The sequence below is a fragment of the Larus michahellis genome, chromosome 2 (genome assembly GCF_964199755.1).
Source record: "Larus michahellis chromosome 2, bLarMic1.1, whole genome shotgun sequence".
Lineage (NCBI taxonomy): Eukaryota > Metazoa > Chordata > Aves > Charadriiformes > Laridae > Larus > Larus michahellis.
In genome coordinates, this window is record NC_133897.1 from 122,626,433 (window position 1) to 122,648,281 (window position 21,849).

The 21,849-nt window shown below is 41.5% G+C and overlaps 1 protein-coding gene across 1 annotated transcript in view; it reads left to right on the plus strand.

The window, feature by feature from the left end:
* The first annotated feature begins 252 nt into the window (after positions 1-252).
* ASXL3 (ASXL transcriptional regulator 3) overlaps positions 253-21,849 on the plus strand; it is a 136,903-nt gene continuing 115,306 nt past the window's right edge. The window contains exon 1 of the mRNA XM_074576924.1: positions 253-624. Within this exon, the coding sequence (XP_074433025.1) occupies positions 571-624 (54 nt within the window). The 5' untranslated portion in view covers positions 253-570. The remainder of the gene's footprint in view (positions 625-21,849) is intronic.

Here is a 21,849-nt window from a genome sequence, read left to right on the forward strand (position 1 = left end):
CCGGCAGCGCCCTCAGAGCCGCGTCCCCCGGGGAGACGCCCCGCCCGCCGCGCTGCACCACGGGAGTTGTAGTGCGGCCCCGCCGCCCGCCCGCCCGCCGCGCTCCCCTCCCCTCCCCTCCCCGCCGACCCCGGCCCCGCTGGCGGGGGGGAGCGCGGCGCCGCGGCCGCTCTCGCGAGGCTTCGGCGGCGGGAACGCTCTCGGGCGGCCTCCTCGCGAGGGCGGCCGCCGCCGCCGCCGCGGGGATGTTTGGTGCGGGCGCCATTCCCCCGCGTGACGTCATAGTGCATTGTTGTGAGCGTAGCGGAGCATCCCTCAAGCTGTCAGCTGTGCCGCTGCCGCCGCTGCGGGGAGCCGAGCCGGCCCGGCCCCCTCTCCCCTCCTCCTCCTCCTCCTCCTCCTCCTTCTCTTCCTCCTCCTCCTCCTCCTCCCCCGCCCCTCCCGCCCCGGGGGCTCCAGAGCTCGGTGTCACCGTATCATTGTCCGTGCGGAACCCCTCCGGGCCCCCCCGCCCCCCCGGTCCGCCCTCCCCCCGCCCCCCCCCCCGAACCACCTCAATGAGATGCAAACATGAAAGACAAGAGGAAGAAGAAGGACCGCACCTGGGCCGAGGCTGCCCGCCTGGTAGGTGCCGCGGCAGCATTGTGTGTATGTGTGCGTGCGGGTGTATGTGTGTGTGTGTGTGCGTGTGAGAGTGTGTGTGCGCGCGCGCGCGGCGCGCGCGTCCCGCCGCCGCCAGCCCGGCGCGCTGCCCGCCGCTTTGTTGCCGGCGGTTGGGGCCGTTGGGGCGAGCGTGCGTGTGAGGGAGGGAGGGAGGGAGAGAGGAAGGGAGGGGGGAAGAGTGTGTGTGTGTGAGGGAGACTGAGGGAGAGTGTGAGAGGGAGTATGAGTGTGTGTGAGGGGGTGCCTGTGAGTGTGAGGGGAGTGTGAGTGCGTGAGGGGAGTGTGTGGGAGGGGGTGCCTAGGGGCGTGTGAGGGGAGTATGGGAGGGGGTGCCTGTGTGTGTGTGAGCGGAGGGAGTGTGTGAGGGGAAGTGTATGTGAGGGGGTGCTTGCGTGTGTGAGGGAGTGTGTGAGTGCGAGGGGGTGCCTGTGAGTGTGCGGGACTGTGGGTGTGAGGGGGTGCCTGTGTGTGTGAAGGGAGTGGGTGAGCGTGAGGGGGTGCCTGTGAGTGTGACCGAGTGTGGGGGAGTGTGAGCGTGAGGGGGTGCCTGTGTGAGCGTGAGGGAGTGGGGGTGTGAGTGTGAGGCAGTGAGTGTTAGGGGGTGGGAGTGTGAGGGAGCGTGAGTGTGAGAGGGTGCGTGTGCGGGAGTGCGTGTGAGAGGGAGGGTGCGGGAGTGCGTGTGCGAGGATTTGCGGGAGGGAGCTTATGCGTGTGCGAGTTGGTGCGTGACGGGAGAGGCCGGGGTGCCCCAGCGTGAGGGGGGCTCGGGCGTGCCTCGGGGTGTGTGTGTACGGGGGTGCTGGTGAGGGGCTGCCTCCCCCCGGCGGGGCCGGGGCAGCCCGCTCCGAGCGTGGCTGAGCCCGAGCTGGCGGTAGAGGCAGCCCCCCGCTCTCCTCCCGTCCCCGCCTGCAGAGGAGAAATAGCTACATCCCTTCTTCGGTGTATGTGTGAGGAAATGCCTATTCTTTTCTTCTTTTTGCATGTGTGTGTGTGTGAATACCCAGGGATTGTTTCTATCTCTGCAAGTTCATGCATCAGATATCCCACGAAAATCTCTCCTTTTAATTCTAGAGAAAAGTGAAATATCTGGGAATTGCCTTTTCATCCCTTTAGTGCGGATAGGAGGGTGAGGGGCGAGAACGTTAGAGAGAACTCTGTCCTGGGATTTCCCTTCACCCTCTCTACTTCCCCCACTCAGCAGAGAAATATCCAGGGCAATCGAACCCGCTTCTGGAACGGCTCTGTGGCTCTGGAGACCTAGTCCATTCCCACTTCATTAAGAAACTGTCACCCTTACCCTACTGTATCTGTTTTCATGATTCCGTATTATTGTTTGCTAAGTGTAATAGACTGCATTGTTTATGTTGTTTTTCAGTTTCAGAGTATGTACGGGTTCTCTGCATTCTAGGAATTTTACAACAAATAGTTATGCTCAATACAGCATGTATGATTGTACACGTTCGTATGTGTGTCTTCTGCAAAGTTGGGTCTGGTTCAGCTTCAGTTGGGTGTGTAGAAAGATGACAAAGCTAGAAAGACAGGCTGCTGGTTATTGCCTTTTGTATCTGCACTAATTTTGTCTTTTATACATCTCTGATCCGAACTTACTTGCTTAAGTAACACGTCTGTGCTAATGGTGCGTCTGTTTTTGGTAACGGGTATTGATATCTTATTACTATTACTTGTTTAGTTGTAAAGCACATTTCTTGTAAAAATGTTTTCACCTTGTGGTATGAATTCCTTCATAGGAAGTTCAGCCTCTCTCTCCTACGTAAATAATTATAAGGTATTAGACAGACACTACCTATAGATGTCTCTGTAAGCTGTACCAAGGTATTCTCATATTTGTGGTCAGTGCTAAATTCTCATATGGCTCATTGTACGTCCTACAACATCTTGTAATGATGCTGCTTCAGTGAAGACATTCTGATGCAGTGTCATTATTGTCCTCTCTTATTTCTGACGATTGTAACAAAAGTTTAACTGCAGTAAAATGCTCACCTTTGCCAAAATAATTTTGGCAGTGTGTGTTGCTACAGTACTTGTTTCTCCATGCTTTAAACTGGCAACATGTATTCAAAGTCTATAAAATATGTTAAATGCTATTCTAACTTTTTCAAGTTGCTGCTGCAGTTGCCATTATAAGCTGTGTTTTGTTTGACAAATGTGCATAAAGGAATTTTATTGTGTATCGAGTAAAATTGCTATTCCCTTGTGGTCCAATGTATGGAAAAGTTTAAAGCTTCTGGAGAACAAAGGCTGAGCCAGTGCTGAGGAGAAGGGCTAAGACTGTCTCTTATTTTCATGATGTCACATCACCTCACGCTTCTCCTAGAAGGGTCACAATTTGCTAAAGTCAAGTAAAAATGATACACTTCTGTATATAAATGGTGGAGATACACAAGGTCCATGGTGTGGTTTTGTCGAGCCTTATGGCGTTGACAAGTTATGGAGAACTTGTCCCAAGTCTATTATGTGAATGATACCTAGTGCAGCTCAGACCAGCTACAGTCTTGCACAGGGCTTTACTTGTGTAGTGACATATGTTTGCAAATCACAATGAAAGACTGAAGCCAAAATTGCCACTCCTTACAGTGTTTTATGTTAGGACCCTGATGGTTCATTATGACTTCGTTTTCTTGGGATACATCAATAATGTACTGCAAGGTTTGATTAAATCAATTTCTTTCCAACGCCAAGTAAACAATGAAGTGATTGATATCTACTCACAAAAAACGACTCATGAGTTACCTAGATCAATATGTTGTAAAATTGTGTGCCGTGGAATTATTTTTAGGAACAAGAGGTTGAATTAACACATACAGCAAATGTATGGATATTTACGTGTTAAATTTTCTACAGAAGCCCTTACATTACAACAATATTGGGCTTTCAAAATGAAATGCTAAAAAGTATGAAATGACAGAGGTAACATTGCTGGCATTGCTTTTTCCCCTCTGTTGTGCATGTCTATATATTACAATCTAGACTTTAAATTACATACTTGCGTGCCAGTTTCCCAAGTACTTCAAGTTCACTCACTAGAGCTGCTGATTTTTTATTTGCTTTGTTTGATGTGAGGTGCCATACTTAATTTTGTACAAAGCTTTCAAACTCTGTGCTAAAATATATTTTTCTTTTATGTTTCAATTGTACATACATAGCTATTATTAGCAACACCCAGTAGCTTCCCAAACTCAAATGTTTCTATACTTATAACATGCCTATGAAGTTAAGTATTTTGACCTCTGCTTTACCCATGCAGAGTTGAGGCATGCAAAGATTAAGTACCTTACTCAAAGCTGTGCAGGAAATCTGTGGGAGAGGCAGTTATGGTACCAGCAGCGTCTCCGTAGTAGTTCTGTTTCATAGTCATAAAATCATCTTCCTTCTGTGGCTACACTTTTGCCTCATTCACTCTCTATTACTATTTCTCTCACAGTAATTATGAGAGAAATGGATATGGTCATGTCTCTATATTCAATCTATATTGAAACTCATAATGTACCATGTAATAGTTATGGATAAAAAGGAGTACAAAAACTGGACTTGAGCCTGAAATCATTACACAGCTTTCCATTTCCCACATTCATAATGAAAGAAGCAGAAATACTTTAGAAAAATACATTACATGATAGTCTTGAAATACATTGTAATGTGTAAGTCCAAGTCGTGAGGCTCCAAACTGACAGTGTTGCATTTGCTCTTTCTTGGTATTTTATTAAAGGGTCTTTGAAAACTTAAGTTCCTGCAATGCAGTGTTTTTTCAAGCTGTTCCCTTAATTTTTAAAACATAAGCAGGAAAGGACTCCCATTATATTCAGCTCTTGCCGTACATACCGTGTATGTGGTACAGGCAGTAAAACAGGAGCCACTGGCATGTCCTGTATTGGAACTTACATTTTGTGGAAGAAGCCTCCTGCAGAGAGTAGAATCTTTCAGTCTGCGACACGCTGCTTTTTTCCTCATGCAAGTCTGCTTATCTTAGGGCAAGGCATAGCGCAGCTTACAAGCATTCCTGAGAAATGAACGCATGTGCAGGATCAGTGGAATGGTGGCATACCACTAACAGTTCATGTTACAGTACCCATTTTGTAGAACACACTTTTTTATGGACAAAATTGCAATCTGTCTTTACAACCTGCCAAAGGGCATATCTTTGATGTAGACCCGATATGTCAACTCACTTTGTACTTTGCAGCACACTACAGCAATGCTTATGTACAACCTGGGCATTATCTCCATACCAGTTTTCAGCTTTTTGTGTCTGATAAACTAAGATGGAACACTTAAAAAAAAGAGAACAAAAGAAAATATTTAAAGGAATGAGGAGAAACATCCTGTCTCTTCTCTGTCTTTCAGTTGATCCTCATTTGGTGAAACCATATTGTTGTTTTCTGCTCATACGTGGAACTCATAAAAATTGAATAGAAAGGTTAAACACTTGAGTAGTTTAAGCAATTTGTAATGATTCCTTTCAGTTGAAAAAACTCACATCCGTTTAGTTTCATCCGTTCTTAAACTTACAAGGACTCTCATGCAGCTGCTGGAAGTACTGAAATAGTGAATTCTGCCTCAATAATTTAATGACATAAGATAGTGCATAAAAAATATCAAAATGAAAAATCATAGAATCATAGAATACCAGGTTGGAAGGCACCTTAAGGATTGTCTGGTCCAACCTTTCTTGGCAACGGCACGGTCTAGACAAGAAGGCCCAGAACCCTGTACAGCTGAATCTTAAAAGTGTCCAATGTTGGTGAATCCACCACTTTCCTGGGGAGATTATTCCAATGGCTGATTGTTCTCACTGTGAAAAAATTTCCTTTGGTGACCGATCCTAATCTTCCCAGGATTAATTTGTACACATTACCCCTCGTCTTTTCCATGTGACTTCTTGTAAAAAGGTAGTTTCCATCTTCTTTGTATCCATCCTTTAAATACTGGAATATGGCAGTAAGGTCTTCCCTAAGCCTTCTTTTTTCAAGGTTGAACAAACCCAGTTCTCTCAGCCTTTCCTCATATGGCAGGCTTTCCAATGCTTTGGTCATCTTTGTGGCTCTTCTCTGGAGCCTCTCCAGCCTGTCCACGTCTCTTTTGCACATCAGGGTCCAAAACTGAACATAGTATTCCAGGTGTGGCCTGAGAAGCTCTGAGTAGAGTGGCATAATGACTTCTTTATCTCTGCTGGTGATGCCCTTGTTGATGCAACCCAGCATCCTGTTGGCTTGCTTTGCTGCTGCAGCACACTATTCACTCATATTGAGCTTGTTGGCCACCAGGACCCCCAGGCCCATTTCCACAGAGCTGCTCCCCGGCTGGTTAGATCCCAACTAGTGCTGCACTCCTTGATTATATTTTCCCAGGTGCAAGACCTTACACTTTTCCATATTGAACTTCATAAGATTCTTGTTAGCCCAGCCTTCCACCCTATCCAGGTCTTCCTGCAGTGTGGCTCTCCCAAAGTGTCCACTTCCCCACTCAGTTTGGTATTATTGGCAGACTTCACCAGGGTCCACTTGATCCTATCATCCATATCACTTATGAAGATATTAAACAGCATTGGGCCCAATATCGATTTCTGGGGAACCCCACTTGTGACAGTTGCCTGTTTGGAAAGGAGCTATTTACCACCACCCTCTAGGTGAGGCCTGTCAACCAGTTCCCCACCCACCACACAGACCACTTGTCTAGACTGTAACACATCGGTTTCCCTAGGAGGAGGCTGTGGGGAACCATGTAAAAAGCCTTGGAGAAATCCACGTAGACAATGTCTACCACTCGCCCCATATCAACCAAGCAGGTTATTTTGTCGTAGAAGGCAATCAGGTTTGTCAAGCACGATTTGCCCCTGCTGAATCTGTGCTGGCTTTTCCCAATCATGTGCTTCATTTGACTTGTGATAGACCCCAGGAGGATTCATTCCGTAACTTTTCCAGGAACTGAAGTAAGACTGATGGGCCTGTAATTTCTAGGATCCTCCTTTAAGCCCTTCTTGTAGATGGGGGTGACATTAGCCTTCTTCTAGTCTTCTGGGACGTCCCCTGATCTCCACAACTTCTCAAAGATTATGGAGAGGGACCTCAATGTCAGCCAGCTCTCTTAACATCCTTGGGTGGATAATGTCGGGGCCCATCAATTTGTAGGGGTCAAGCTCCTGTAATAGTTTGCATACCTACTCTTCCTTCACTGACGGTGGGTCTGTGTTTGCATCAGCCTGGATTTTTGTTCCTGAGGCCTAGGGCCAAACAGTGCTGGTAAAGAAAGTGTTGCAAACCTCTGCCTTTTCAGTGTTGTTGCTGACTAATTCACCTCACCTGCTTAACAGTGGGCTAATATTTTCCTTCTGTTTCTGCTTATTGTTTACGTACCTGAAGAACCCTTTCTTGTAGTTTTTGACATTTCTGGCCAAGTTCAATTTGAGCTGAGCTTTTGCTTTTCTAATTGCATCTCTGTATGCCCTGGCAATACCCTTGTAGTTCTCAACAGGTGTTCACTCACTTTTGCATCTCTGGTACACTTCTCTCTTGGTTTTGAGCAGACTCAGAAGCTTGCAGTTAAGCCAAGGTGGTCTCTTGCTCTGCCTACTTCCCTTATCTTTAAAGGGGATGAACTGTTTTTGTGCTTCCAGGAGACTGTTCTTGAAGCACTTGCTAGCTCCTTTATGCTCCACGGAGGCTTCCCACGGAATCCCTCACAACTGAGCTCTGAGTGAGCTGAAGTTTGCTCTTCTAAAATCTAAAACTTTTATCTTAGTACTAACCTTCAGCGTGCTCAGCAGAATCCCAAACTCCACAATATTGTGGTCACTGCAGCCAAGGCTATTGCTAACCGAGATAGTACAAAGCAGGTTTTCTTGGTTTCCGAGTAGCAAGTCTAGCACTGCCTCATTGTGCCTGGTTGGCACATCTAATATTTGTATGAGAAAGCAGTCCTCTACACATTCCAGGAACTCAATGGATGACATCTCAGCTGCTGTATTGTTGTTCCAACAAATGTCTGGGTAGTTGAAGTGATCCATAAGAACCAGGTTCTGTTGACCCGAAACTTGCTTAAGTGACCCAAATACTGTTTCGTTGGCCCTATCGTCTTGGTTTGGAGGTTGGTAGCAGATGCCTACTGTAAGATCCCTCTTGGAGATGACCCTTCTGATCTTGACCCAGAGGCATTCAATAGGGCTTCCACAATTGCTGTAGTTGACTTCTATACATTCAAGGTTCTCCTTAACATAGAGCACAGCTCCCCCTCCTCTTCTTCCCTGCCTGTCCTTATGAAACAGCCTATATCCATCCATCACAATCTTCCAGTCATGTGAATTATCCCACCATGTTTCAATTATTCCTATGATATCATAACTTTCTGACTGTGCACAGAGCTCCAGTTCCTCCTGTTTGTTTCCCAGGCTGCATGTATTGGTATATATACACTTGAGGTGATTGGTCTTCTGCTTCTTATCTTGGCAGGCACCTAAGGAACAGCTGTCACTGCTCAGGTTGGCCTGGCTTATTCCCTAGTGGGTTGCAATGGCGTGAGCGTTGCCACCTTGGACCTCACCCCTGAAGTCCTACAGTTTAAAGCCAGCCTCACCAAGTTGGCCAGCCTGCTGCCAAAGATTCCCTTGTGTCTTCTGGACAGGTGGATCCCATCCCTCCCTAACAGGTTATAGGCATTGAAGAATGTCCTGTTGTCATAAAAGCCAATACCCTCATGATATCACCAGCTACAAAGACAGAAGTTGATTTGCATTATACCTCTATTTCTGGGTGCACCCTTTCCTCTAACTGGTAAAATGGAAGAGAAGATAAATTGGGCACCAATACTTTTTGCTTGCACCCCCAGGGCTTTGTAGTCTTCCTTGATTCTGCCAAGGTTTTGTCTTGCAGTGTCATTCATGCCCACATGAAACAGTAGCAATGGTTAGTAGTCCGAGCTCTTGACAAGTTGCGGCACCCTCTTGGCAACATCTCAGACCTTAGCTCCTGGAAGGCAGCAGACATCTTGGGACGCACTTTCAGGCTGGCAGATGCACACCTTAGTGCTTCTTAACAGAGCCACGCACTATAAGCAGTACTTTTTGTAGTATCCCCTGTGTGCTGACAACAAAACATGTCTAAGGATACTCTGCCACACAAGAACTGATAATAGTTTTAAGTAGGTAGCAGTGATCCAACTTCTGTCGTTTGACTGCCAGACACGATCCTTTGTTATTTGTGATGTAAAAAGGTGAGAGGTCTGAACAAAATGAGTGGAGACTGCCCACTTTGGGAATGCAGAGCTCAGCATATGTATGAAGCATAGAACATCTGCCTATGAAGGGTGATAATTTATGGTAACATTTTAAAAGGATTATTTATTAATAGCTTGCCCTTATTATTGGCCTCTTCTCTTTCCTGTAAGTGGTGTTTTGAAACACAGTTCAGTTAATTCTCTAACACGAGTTGACAATAAAGCAAGAATGAGAACAGCAGTGCTTGTTGGGTTCTTCGTGTATTGGATGTTCTCTCCAGTATTTTTGCTTTTTTTTCTCCAAATTTCATCCTGAAAGAAAGGTTTTCTTATGTTACTGAAGACTATGTGCTTTACAATGCTATGGAGAGTCCTCAGGGTTCAGATGACGTGTGCGTATTGGGTGAGTAATCTTCGTACCTTAATTCTTGTATTTCTTGCACTAGTCTGCTGACAGGATCCAGCTGTTAACTAAGAGTTGTTCTCTTGCTCCTGTAAACTTTAAGAAAATTATACTAATTAATTAAGGAAACCAATGCTGAAAAAAACCCTGAAAATCAACAAAAGCCCATTGGAATTGTTAATTTGCATGTTACTATTTAATGTGTCTGGCTGTCCAAAAGCTGGTTGTTGCTTTGTCTGGTTTGCTAAGATAGTGGAGTTGAAACAGATCATATAGAGGTATAGAAGTATTTTTGCATTACATCTTCATATTGAAAACCACAAGTGAAACAAAAAATTAGAGTAACTTCTGTGTAGCTAGACTATTGATGATAATCCCTTTGACTTTTATCTTAAGTCTTTGCTTTTGTTACTATAAATAACATTTTAAAGCATTGTGTGAAAAGAGCTTCATGTATCTTTAAAAATGGGAGATTTGACATAACTTTGTTTTATGGTATTAAGGATTTCTTTGTTGTTGGCTTAACAGAGACCTACTATTATTTCCATATTTGTTCTGAGTTAATTCTTTTTCAGACATGCAGAAACATTGTGGCTTGGGAAGTTTTGATGGCCTTTCCCTTTGATCCACAATCAATGCTGCTTTGAAGAGCTATATTTTATTTTGGTTTGCTCTAGGGTTTCCTCCAATTTGTTTTATTCAAAGTAATTTTTGTACTTGTTAGACAAGGTTGAGCCTGCACTTATTTTTTTTTTTTTTTGCCGTCTGTGGTTGTGTTTAAAGTGTCAGTATTTTATTTTGTTAGTATGAAATAATACAGAGATTATTGTGGCTTAATATTTTTTATTTTAAAAGGTAATCTGCAAGTAAAATATAAATGTAGTCTATTTCAGCTACCTTTTGCATTTTCATCGGGCAGATTGAGAGGAATGAGATTCTAACTCTTGAGACAGCCCTTTAACCCTTGGCGTCACAGACCTTTAGGAAGCCAGGAACACAACCCAGGAATGGGACCTTTTCTCAGTAATGTCATATTACTTCTATCAAAGCAGGGTAATATAGGAGAAAACCCTTATAGGAACCTAAATATGAGCATTCCTCAACAATGAGATGGTGTTCTCAGTGCCTTAAGGTATGGTTTAATGCTCACTGTAACAGTGAATGCTTCCAGTGGCTCTTGGCTTACCTTTCTCTGTAGAAGAACCAGTATTTTCCTGTCATACTCATGTTTCTGTTGAAATAACTAATCTGTTTTTCCTTCTTCCAGCAGTTGACAAGTTTCTCACAAACAAGATTTGGTCAGTTTCACGTGAACTGGTGGAATCATAGTGAAGTAGTTTCCACTAACCACACCCAGTAGTTCCCACTACCCACTCTTCACAGCTAGGTTGCTCCAGTTCTGCTAGCCCAGTTCACCAATTCCCATGATCAGACCCTGTAATTGCAGCATCCTAGCCTGGACCAGTAGCACGCTCTCCTCAAGGAGAAAAGTGAAACTCACTGTACTTCCTGCCGGAGCCTTTCTTTGTTCTTTATACTCTGACCAGTGGATTACAGTCACTTTGCGAGTCATTTGCTAAACTTGACCTCTTGGCCTTGGAGACCTCTTGGCCTTGGACTAATAGGTTTTTTTTTTAAATGTTGTAAGCTTCAAAATGTTTTCTATTTTCCTGGGTGTCATGGTGATAGTCTTGGCATTCCCTGTAAATAGCGGTAACTAAATAGTGGCCTCTTTTTCCACTATGTCTGCTATCAGGACCTGGGAGAAGGTGTGATTAGTCAAAATTATTTCATTACAATTCCATGGGTTCCAGTTGAAATTGATCAGATCCTCCTTTTGGGAAACTTACAGATGAAGGAATCAAATATAATAGCATCATAGAATAGTTTGGGTTGGAAGGGACCATTTAATCTCTTATCAACTTTGAATGAGAGTCATCCACCCCAAAGAAACCCAAATCATTGACGTACTACCCCTCAGAGGCTACTCTGTCTTTGTGATGTCCTGCTAGATAGTTTCCTATTGGTAGAGTTACTTTCCTGGGAGGAGATGTACCTACTGAGAATGTAAAATGCATAGAGAGATGCCTTCTTATCTGCAGCTAATCTTAGGAGGGGAATGACCTACATCTCTCTGAATATCATACCTTAAGCAGACCAGTACCTAAAGATATCCACTTATGACTATGGTACTTTAGCACAGACATCATAAGTATCAGGTGACAGTTAATAAGCCATCTGGCAGTGCATTCCTTCTTCCTAGAGCCTCTTTGGTTTCAGTGCACTGATTGGGGTTGGGGACTGCACTTACTGGTGGAGGGATCTAGAGCAGCACCATTCACTCTGGTCTAAGCAAGCTTTGGTGTTTCTGGCATTGGAACTGGAAACTGGGGGGGGGATCTCGTGTTTTTATCCTTCAAATGTGAAGAGTTCAGCTTGCTTTAATGGCTTGAGCTCAGCAGGACAAAGTCTGTGTGTAACCTGGCATGTAGCTTTTCTCAATATCAGAGAACCTTTTAGTTGAGGTTTTTAACATATGGGATCCAGCTGTTACATTGCAGGTTCTGAGTCTGATGTGGCATCCTGTACCTCAGGTGTCTGAGGAGACTTGTTTTGTCTTGAGTTCATTGTCATTGAGTTCAGTTTCTGTCTGACAACCTTTGCCAAGATCGGCAACCACAGTTCAGGGTGTGCTTTGGAATCATCACGGGCATTCACAGACTTATTAAGAGGATTGGGCTATAGTTCTCTAGAAGACATTCCAGGTCATGTCCTAGTTTATTGTTCATGATTTTGGAGCATCAGAAAGTTATTTAGAAGGCACACATTACCTACTCTGTTTTAAAACTTGTCCTCCTATATGCATAGATTGGTCTAGCCTAGCCTGTGGTGATGAGGTTTACTTACTTCATTAAGTGATAACAGATTTGATTGTTTTTCTTTCAGTTCCATCGGTTTAAACTGAACGAATTCCACATCCAGATGTTTCAATGCATCTATTGATGTCTATTTTAGGATAAATGTTAATTCTTTTTATGTCTCAAAATTCCCAGTTATCCACCAGCTGCTGGGATATCTATTTGCATTGCTTTATCAGAGAAGCATGTGACATCCCATGTCACTACACTTATGTGCCATTATTTCCTAGCAAGGGTAATGTGAGAAAATAGACCCTTATTGGCCATAGTGTGCTGTCATTCTTCTGGACCAAGATTCTGGCAGTGATCTCAAAATCATGACACTCTGATCACACCAGCTTCTTTCATCTTATTTGGCATTTCTGTCATTTAGAAATTCTAAACATGTAAGACCAATGAGAACCTCTTTAGAATTCGGTGTTTAGAGTGGGAAAAACATCTTAATTAGAGCATTAGAGATGACTTTGGTAATCATAGAACCGATAATGATAGTAGATGAAGTTGGAAGGGGCCTCAAGGTCACCTTGTCTGTTTAGACTTGAAAATAAGACACATGCCCAAATTAGTTTTAGTTTTGTGAAATCAATAAAATCATGTGGTGACTTCCATTACCCTAGGAGCTAGGACTTTGCTGGCCTTTGCCAGAACCTGGTCTTTTTTTTTGTGTAATTTCACATCCTACTTAAAAAATGGGATAACTAGGAGAATAAAATGATTATTAAAAGTTGTCCGATGGGAATGATTTAAAATTCAAATGTATCGTTACCTCTTTCTTTCTGACAGTGACTAGACAGAAAACATCAGTTTTCTTGTACAGATTGAGAATTTTGTATTCGTTTAATGGTGTTCATTCACATTCTCTGCTTTTTTGAGGCTTTTTTGGACTTAGTTGGATTTTTTTTTGGCAGTTTGATGTAGCAATGCTACAGCAGGTTCATACTTAGAACAGTATGCTTAATGCATTCTAATCTATTTCATAATTCATTTCATTCATCGTGCAGGTTTTTGAGACATCTTGCAAGCACTCATCTTCTGAGAAAGAAAAAAAAAGTAAAATAACATAGTGGGGCTCACTCTCTAGCTGTGGAATAAGCTCAGTAAATCACTGTTAAAGACATTGTCAAATAAGTTACTGTTGAAGTTACTATATTAATAACTTTCTGTTACTGGTTTCAAGATGACCCATGGCTCCACAAGTGTGTACCTTCCTGAAGATGTCAGGGACTACCAAGCATTTGCCTGGATTGTTCTTGTACTGAGGTCTCTCCATTTCAAACTATTTTTTGGCCAAGAATAATAAAAATCTGTGTAACCGATTTTGCTACATTAGCAATCCTTGTCAAACAGGTTGCTTGTCTTCCTTTTGTCCTGTTCCCGGGATGCTGTGCTGTCAAGTTGTGTTGCATTATTAAACATCTCCTGTGTGTTAAGCACACGTCAGCAGAACGGCTGGACAGTTCAGCAGGTGCTTGCGTCCATCAGGCCATCGTAGAAAAGAAAGGGGAAGCAGTAGTATAGAGCATGAGCTGTGTTTTATGAAGCTACTGATCTTTTAAAATAACTGTGGGGATTCTTGTGATGATTTATTTCACTCTGCCTGGTACATCTGTGCACCTGGAAACTTTGAATATAGATCACAGCACAACAGTGACCTCCCGGGCAATAGCCGAAGTAGCTTCTGCCAGGGATCTCAGTAGAAAATATTCGATGGGAGGACAGAATAAGGATTCAATGTTTTGATATGGTCCCTTGAATTCCTGACACAGCAGCCCAAATCATATATACACATGATTGAGATTATATTATATATGTGTATATATATATATGTCAAGTATTGGGTTACAGCCCTGTGAGATTGACTGGGAGAATCACAGAAACAAGTCCATGTCTCTGGGTCATTCGGTCTGCCCAGAAGGAGCCCCAGCATCCTTTGGGTAGACAGTTAGCAATAGCAAGAAATGGGCACTGCTCCCAGCTCTTGGGTTGGTCCAAGTTGTGTGTTTGTTTCATCTTGCAAAACAAATTCTTTGTGCTAAAATGCTGTTCCTCCAGTCAGTGTTCAGAGATCAGCAGACTCACTGCCCGTTTCTCTATTGCTTTTGGAAAGTGGGCTACACGTCTGAATGGAACTTGTCAATGATAACCAACCTATGTCTTTGTCTTGGTCCAATGCTCCTTGTCCTTACTAAAAGTCTGCTTAGTAAATACTGTGGTTTCTAGGGCACAGGACTGCCCCCCAAAGAGCAGATACTGAAAGAAAATGAAATTACTGCTTTAACCTACCTTGAACATTGCAGCTATCTTATGAAGAAGGATCTTTCCTGCCCTGTGTGATACAGTGTTACAACGACAAGAGCCTCACTAAGTGGTTGTGATGTTAAAACATGCTCTTTTTTAGAGTAGTAGAAGCACTTAAGAACTACAGGGCTGTGGCTTCAGAGGTAAATTTGGAGATTTTTATCAGTCTGGCTGTGCAAGTTCCTGCATGCTGTATACATGCATTGCTGATGATTGTTGAATTTACTAAGTACCTCCACAGGAACTTCTGAGTACCTGTGCTATGATCAGCCCTTCACAGTAAATGTTTGATGTTCCCTGTAACCATTGTGGGTTATTCATTTAGCCTCCAGGCCCACAACAGTGGTGGCGCTTGAGGAGGAGACTGCAGAACTCATATACGGCTGTCTGGGGAGTTTTCCGATGAAAGAGATCATAAATGTGAGAGAAGTGAACAAACAGATGCTTGACTGACTGAAGGGTTCAGGATACAGTGTTAGAGAGAAGTAATAGGAGGAGTGGGCAGAGTGAAAGGCCTTGAGGATAAAGTCAGTGTCTGAGCAATCATTTGAGCTATTGTGCTTCACGGACTCCAAAACGGTAGTCTTTCGACTGCTCTGTGAACTACGGATTGAAGAAGTTCAATAGAAGATGGGAAACTAGAAAAAATTGTGGAGTATTAGATTCAAAGCAGTTGATCAAAAATGTTTTCTATGGATTTTAGAAGTTAGATCAGAAAAGCATTGTCTTATCATGTTTTAATCTATTTAGAAAAAACAACCAACGAACCAAAAAAAATCTAAAATAATCTTTCAAATTAGTATGGCCTAAGTGTTTTGTTTTGGCTTTTTTTTTTTTTTTCAGGGACCTGTTAGAATTTCTTGTAGATTAATGAAATAATTGGTATGTTGCAAAAGAGAACACTTCTGCCTCCATTAATTTGTGGGATTACCTACTTTGCTTAGAGATAGATTGTTTGACACATTATCAAAATATTCCATCTTCCTATAATTCTCAAAGTCTTTTAACAGTTCCATTAAATTAAAAAACAGCAAAAAAAGAAAATCTCTTGTCTGAGTAGTCAATTTTAACTATCCTTAATGAGGACAGACTCAGTTTCATACTGTAATTTTCATGTGCTAAGTCATTATATTAGTGTCTGAGCTGTAGGAGAATGTTTCAAGCTATTAAAAGTGATGTTAAATAAAGTAAAATAATGCTCCTGTCTTCATTCTGAGCCAGATCTAAAAAGCGTCTGCCTAGATAACTGAGGTCGGTATATATGCATGGTGATAGGGAAACGCATCTGAAAGAGCTGCAAAGAGAATGAGTGTTTTTAAAAAAATAAAAAAATCACTGCACCTGTATGCTGTTACCAGCATTTATAGAGCTGTTATGGCAAGAAGCTTCATGTGTTAGTTAAAGTGTTGTTAAATGCTGTAGTTAATTTTATAGAAAAATATGGGTGTGTAGAGGGAGGGAAGGGATCTGGGGAAAGCATTCTGAGGATTACTGTTCAGAAAAAAACCAAGGTTTTACATGCTACATACATACATAATAATAGTTATGAAGCTTATTACTTTTAGTACTTGCATACATTTTCTGGGATTAGTAGAAGAGAATGAAACTGGGTTTGTGTCTGCTGGAATGTCACGTGGTGAAAAGACAGTGTGCCTGGCTGATACTGATGTAACCCTGGGGAGGAAAATGGTAGTACTATATTGGGAGTGGTGAAGAAGAGATGGAGGTGTTCTTGTAACAATGAGAAGCACAATAGGAAATATACTGAAGGAAGGAAAAAAAAAATAAATCTACGACTGACAATGAAAGAAATCAGGAAAAAAACCCAAATGCCTTCTGAATTCTAGGATAAAGTTGTATTTAATTTGTTTGTTTATTTATTTTCGTACCATTTCACTTAATTAGATAACTGGCTAAAGTCCCAAAACCTTCATCTTTAAAGTTTGGATTCTTCTCAAACTTTGGTAGCATAAGAATCGCAATGAAACACCGAGATAAAAAAATTCTGTCTTCTCTCCTCAAAAAGTTCAGGGCCTTTGTCTTGGAGATTAAATGCTATGTTTTGATTATGTTGCATTCTGTTTATTTTTTAGAACATGTTCCCTTATGGGTTATCTCAGCCAAAGGAGTATTGTTGAAATTATAAGTAATCCCTTTGAAATAACTGAAAAGACCCATTTGAAACATTTTCTCATCCATTTGGTAGTAAGATCTCCTATTAGAATTCTCAGAATTGGTTTCAAATTGTCTTGCCCAGGTTACTTCTAGAGCAGCAAAAAATACAAATCTCCTAGAATCTCCCATGTCCAAATGTCTCTCTGATGTGATGTTTGAATATGAGACTGTGGTAGTTTTCTTGTTGTGATTCTGGACACCTTTGTTTATTTCTGTTTTAACCTCTGAGGACATAGCATGTAAATGTCCTAAATATAATTTTATGTCTTTGGATGAGATTGTCTGGCACAGTTAAAGGAAGATTGCATTCCTGGATTTGAACTGTAAGGCTAATTTCGTTACTAATTATCTTTGTTTCAAAGGTACGGTATGAGTTCAGTAGTTACACTGGAAGCCCAAGTTGAGGCAGTGTAACTTAAAACAGTTTTAATTTTTCTTGTCCATTTATTGTTAGCTATTTTTGGAGGGAAATGGAAGATTATTATCCACTTCTAAAACATTAAATATGAAATGATGTGCCTAAACGCCATAGACATTGAATTTATTTGCCAGTAGCATTTCCTAGGAGGTGACAAATTTTATTGCTACATTTGCTGAGGAGATATGACTTTGGGAAAATTCATGTGTATGTATGTTGGTGCTCATAGAAAAAGAATAAAACCCATGACTGAATATACTGTGTAACAGCCATGTGTTGCTCTCTCTTGGTTTACTTTACTTGTGTTACAGTTACTGTCCTGCCTGGTAAGAGTTGAATCTGTTTAATGTATAGTGAGGGGTCTTTGGTTAAGAAATATGCTGTGATATTAAGGACCCTTGGACCCTTAAAAATAGAAGCTTGTCTTGAACAGGAAGCCTAGCTTTATAAGAAGTCTCTATTTGTATTCCTTTATAAAATCCTCTGTGTTTCCTCTCTGTTGACCAATTACTTTGTTGTGATTATGGAGTTCGATGATGGCACTTGCATGATGTGTATGGCTGATGGTCATTTCTCACTGTAACCTGGTCGGTGCTTGCCCAGCTTGGCTTGAAGGGGTCAGCCAGTCTTGTAGCTCAGAGTAATGCCTTCAAGCAGGGTCAGGAGTTTGGAGCCTCCACAACAATTGCAGATTATCCTGAACAGGTTTTTCCCCCATGGAGGAGGAAGACATGTTCCGTATTTTGGTTTGAGATGTGATTACAAACTGTTGGTTTAACAATGAGCATTTTGTCTCCTTACAGACTCCAGTTTTGAAGTCACAGTTCACCTTTCTTCTTTATAGGCAAGAGGTCGTATTTAATTTGTTTACCTATGCCAAGTGATTGGGCCTGTTGGTTTAAATCTCTAAGGGAAATTGGCATCCAGCTGGTGGACAGTTGTACTGATGAGGAACCATTGATTTTTCTCTCCTATCAATAAGAAATGTCCTTAGCTTTCATTATACTTCTTCCCTGCCATAATGTTGCCCTGTTACCTGGCTGGTCTCACTGTCAGGGCAGCTCTTGGTTGCTGATCGCATTATATGTAGATGTGATTAACAGCCTGATAAAAATGTTTAAGCCAATACTTGAGAAGCCTAGATAAAGATAATGCTTTGTGGTGAGAGCTTTTTAATAATGTGTTCTGTTTGATGTAAACCAGTTGTAAAGAATTGCTGTTTTTAACAGAAAAAAACCTTTTATATCAAGGATTAAAGTTTACCCAGCTTGGCATGATTTAGCAGTATCTAGAAAAAGAGAATTTAAGAAAATACTTCATTTTTGGGGAAAATAATTCTTTCCTTTTTAGCAGAACTTTTGCTTATCATGTTTTTTTTTTACATCACAGTATTATCTGAAGTATTTTCTTTCATAAGGAGTGGGGACCATGTAAACAAAATATTCTGTGTGTATTTCTCCAAAGTGATAGGTTTTTGAAAAATTATTAACTTAAATTTAGGATGGTCAGATTATTTTACAAGGTTCCTGGAAAGAGGTGAGCATGTAACTTTTCTCAAAACTTGAGAAATGCTGTTCCTTCTATCCCAAGCTTTGTTTATGTATTTATATATGAATACAAACACAGATACAGAGCCATTATATTTTCTTTCTAATCTGCCTGTGTTGTGATAAATGTTTCTTAGTAATAGTTGTTAAATAGATATTTAACCACATATTACCTTTAAACAGATATTACCAAATATATCTATAAACCACCAGCATGCACTTCAGTTCTGCAATAAGTAATGTGTTTAACAGGACAAGCGTGGGTGGACTTAGGTGACGAGATGGGGGAAAGGACTGTGTGGAAAGACTGATAAGAAGGACTGAACAAATAAACGACACAAAATGGATATGAGTTAGTGAACTACAAAATATTCTCCTATTTTTGAAAATCTTAGATGAGTAATTGTCAACTGTGCCATCTGTAAGTAATGTGGGCTTCCAAACTTGTGGCAATTAAAACTGCCTAGCCTCCCACTCCAGCCCTTTATTTTATTCTGTGTACAAGTCAGTACTGAAGACTAATCTCTTATGACATTAATCGTCTCATGAGGAGAGACAGAATAAATCACAGTAGCCCTTCCTCTCTTCACTCATGAAGATAAATGCCATAACATGATGGCTGATCTTTGTTATGACACTAACCATTATATATTTAACAGAGATAGCAAAATCCCACTGACAGCTAACAAAAGAATTCTCTCTTTACACATTCTATGAGAAGGCTGTATTTCTTTAGTTCAAAAACACGACTTACCATATCTGCTCTCAGAGCAATTTAAGCAGTAGATCTGGATTGTGCCAGTGAACTCTGTTCTCTACACAATGATGTAATGATTCAGACTAATGAAAACTGATGTGAAATAATTGTGCAAGTTTTGGAAGGAAAAAACTGCATAACACCCAAGGACTCCTAAGGTTCTCTTGTATTGTCTGTTCTGACAAGAAAGAATAAGTCTTCCATTTAAAACAAACAAACAAGCAAGCAACACCCCCCCATCCCTCCACCTCCCCAAAAAAACCCCACAACCAAATCCAAACCAAAAACAAACCCAAAGCTTTCATCATTTTTCATTTTGTGGAGATTTCGCTTTCATAGAACTAAAAGTGGCTTTTGTTTTGACAATTTTTCCAGCTTCATCACTCCCTGTATACCTCTTGGGAATTTCTTTCCAGGTCTTCCATGCATTAGACACATTCTGGTCTTTCTTTCTGAGATAGAATTACTAAGAAGGATTCTTAGTAATTTTCTGTGTCTTTGCTTGCTTATTAATTTGAAGGGAGTGATGCTGTGTATCATCCTGTGAGTGAGGAACAGAGCAAACAACTGAGTTGTGAAGTTTATGGACTTCTCTTTTGACGTGAAGAGGATCAATGTGACTTATACTGGCTTTTCACCTAAGCATCAAAATGTGCTGTAAATTTCATGAGGTAGTTTCATGCCATCTATCTGTATAGTTTTTACAGCTTTATTTTTATGTTTGCTGTCATTAACCATATTTTAGTAACATGGATAGAATTGCTTTTCGGTTGGTTAAATGTATTCATAGTGCATCAGTAGAGTCAATGTCAGTTGCAGCATGAAACTTTTCTTACCTTTTTAGTGGGCGAGTTTTACCTGGATGAAATACTTAAAATGTCCAAAACTAATACGTAAGAATATTTAGATAGAATGATAGAGTGCATAGTTTAAAATACTTTATTTGTATTCTGATGTTCTTTCCCCCCCACCCCTCTTTTTTTTTTTTTTGTTTTCTCTTTTGCCTTCTGGAAATCTTAGATCTGTATCTTTAGGACACTGTCTAACAAGATAAGCTCTGATAGGAAAGCAATGGCAAGAAAACCGGCATAACTGTCACCTCCTATTAAATTTGGTACATTCAGAGAGTAGCCAGTAGGAATTTTATTTCTCACATAAAAAGTAACCCTTACACATTACATTTGCCTGAGGAAACGAAGTGATGAAGGCTTTTAAAACAAACACATACTCATTCTCTCTGTTATTTTTGTGGGAAGTTTTACTCATATTTTTTTTTTATTTTACTATGTTGAAACGCAAGTTACACAGCAAACCTTTCCGTGTCTCAGAAAAAAAAATAATCTGTTTCAGCTTTCAATAGAGAAACAGCATATATGAAAGTGAATATGTTTAGGGTTTGGTGCTTCTCAGTATTTATTTTTTTTATTCCCTTAGTAGTGATGAATGTATTCACAATGGTGGAAGTTCTTTCCTCTGTTGTCTGTAATACTGATTTCCTCTGTAATCCTGCAGCTGACAGGACACTCATATCCATTCCACTCCATTAGTTCCAGTCACCTAAGCATCACCTCTCTTCATTTTGTACAGGGGTAGGTGCCAAAGCGGAATATTTATCCCTGCTGGAATTAGAGGCATTTCAGGATTGTGGCCTGTGTGATCACCAAATGAGTGCTGATTTCGGTAACATTTTTGGGTGGCAGAGCTGTGTTTTGCTCCTGGCCCCATTTCTGGAATAATGATTCGTAGTTGTAAACGGCTTTGACCCATGTTTTTTCAGCTGGGTGCACTGATACAGAAATTGAAACTTCTACTCTAAACTAAATAGGCAAGGAGTATAGTCTGCAAGCAAGAGGAGGTTCACATTACAATTTGTCCTGTCAGCGCCTAAGAGCTACAGTGTGCTCCAAGCTAGTTGTTCAGTATTGACTGTCTAGGCAGCACTTATGTACCTGTGGGGGGGTTTTGGGGAACCCATGGCAATGAGCTGCATTTGTATGGATGTGCTAATGTTTCAGGAGGTAGAGGACATAGGAGTGTAATGTGGGAGTGTACTGTCGTAAGGACAAGGGAAGAAAGGTAGAATAGAATCATGGAATCATTTAGGTTGGAAAAGACCTTTAAGATCATCGAATCCAACCATTAACCTAGCACTGCCAAGTCCACCACTAAACCATGTACCTAAGCCCCACATCTACCCGTCTTTTAAATACCTCCAGGGATGCTGACTCTACCACTTCCCTGGGTACCATTTTCCAATGCTTGACAACACTTTCAGTGAAGAAATTTCTCCTAATATCTAATTTAAACCTCCCCTGGTGCAACTTGAGGCCATTTCCTTTTGTCATATTGCTTGCTACTTGGGAGAAGAGACTGACCCCCATCTCTCTACTGCCTCCTTTCAGGTAGTTGTAGAGAGCGATAAGGTCTCCCCTCAGGCTCCTTTT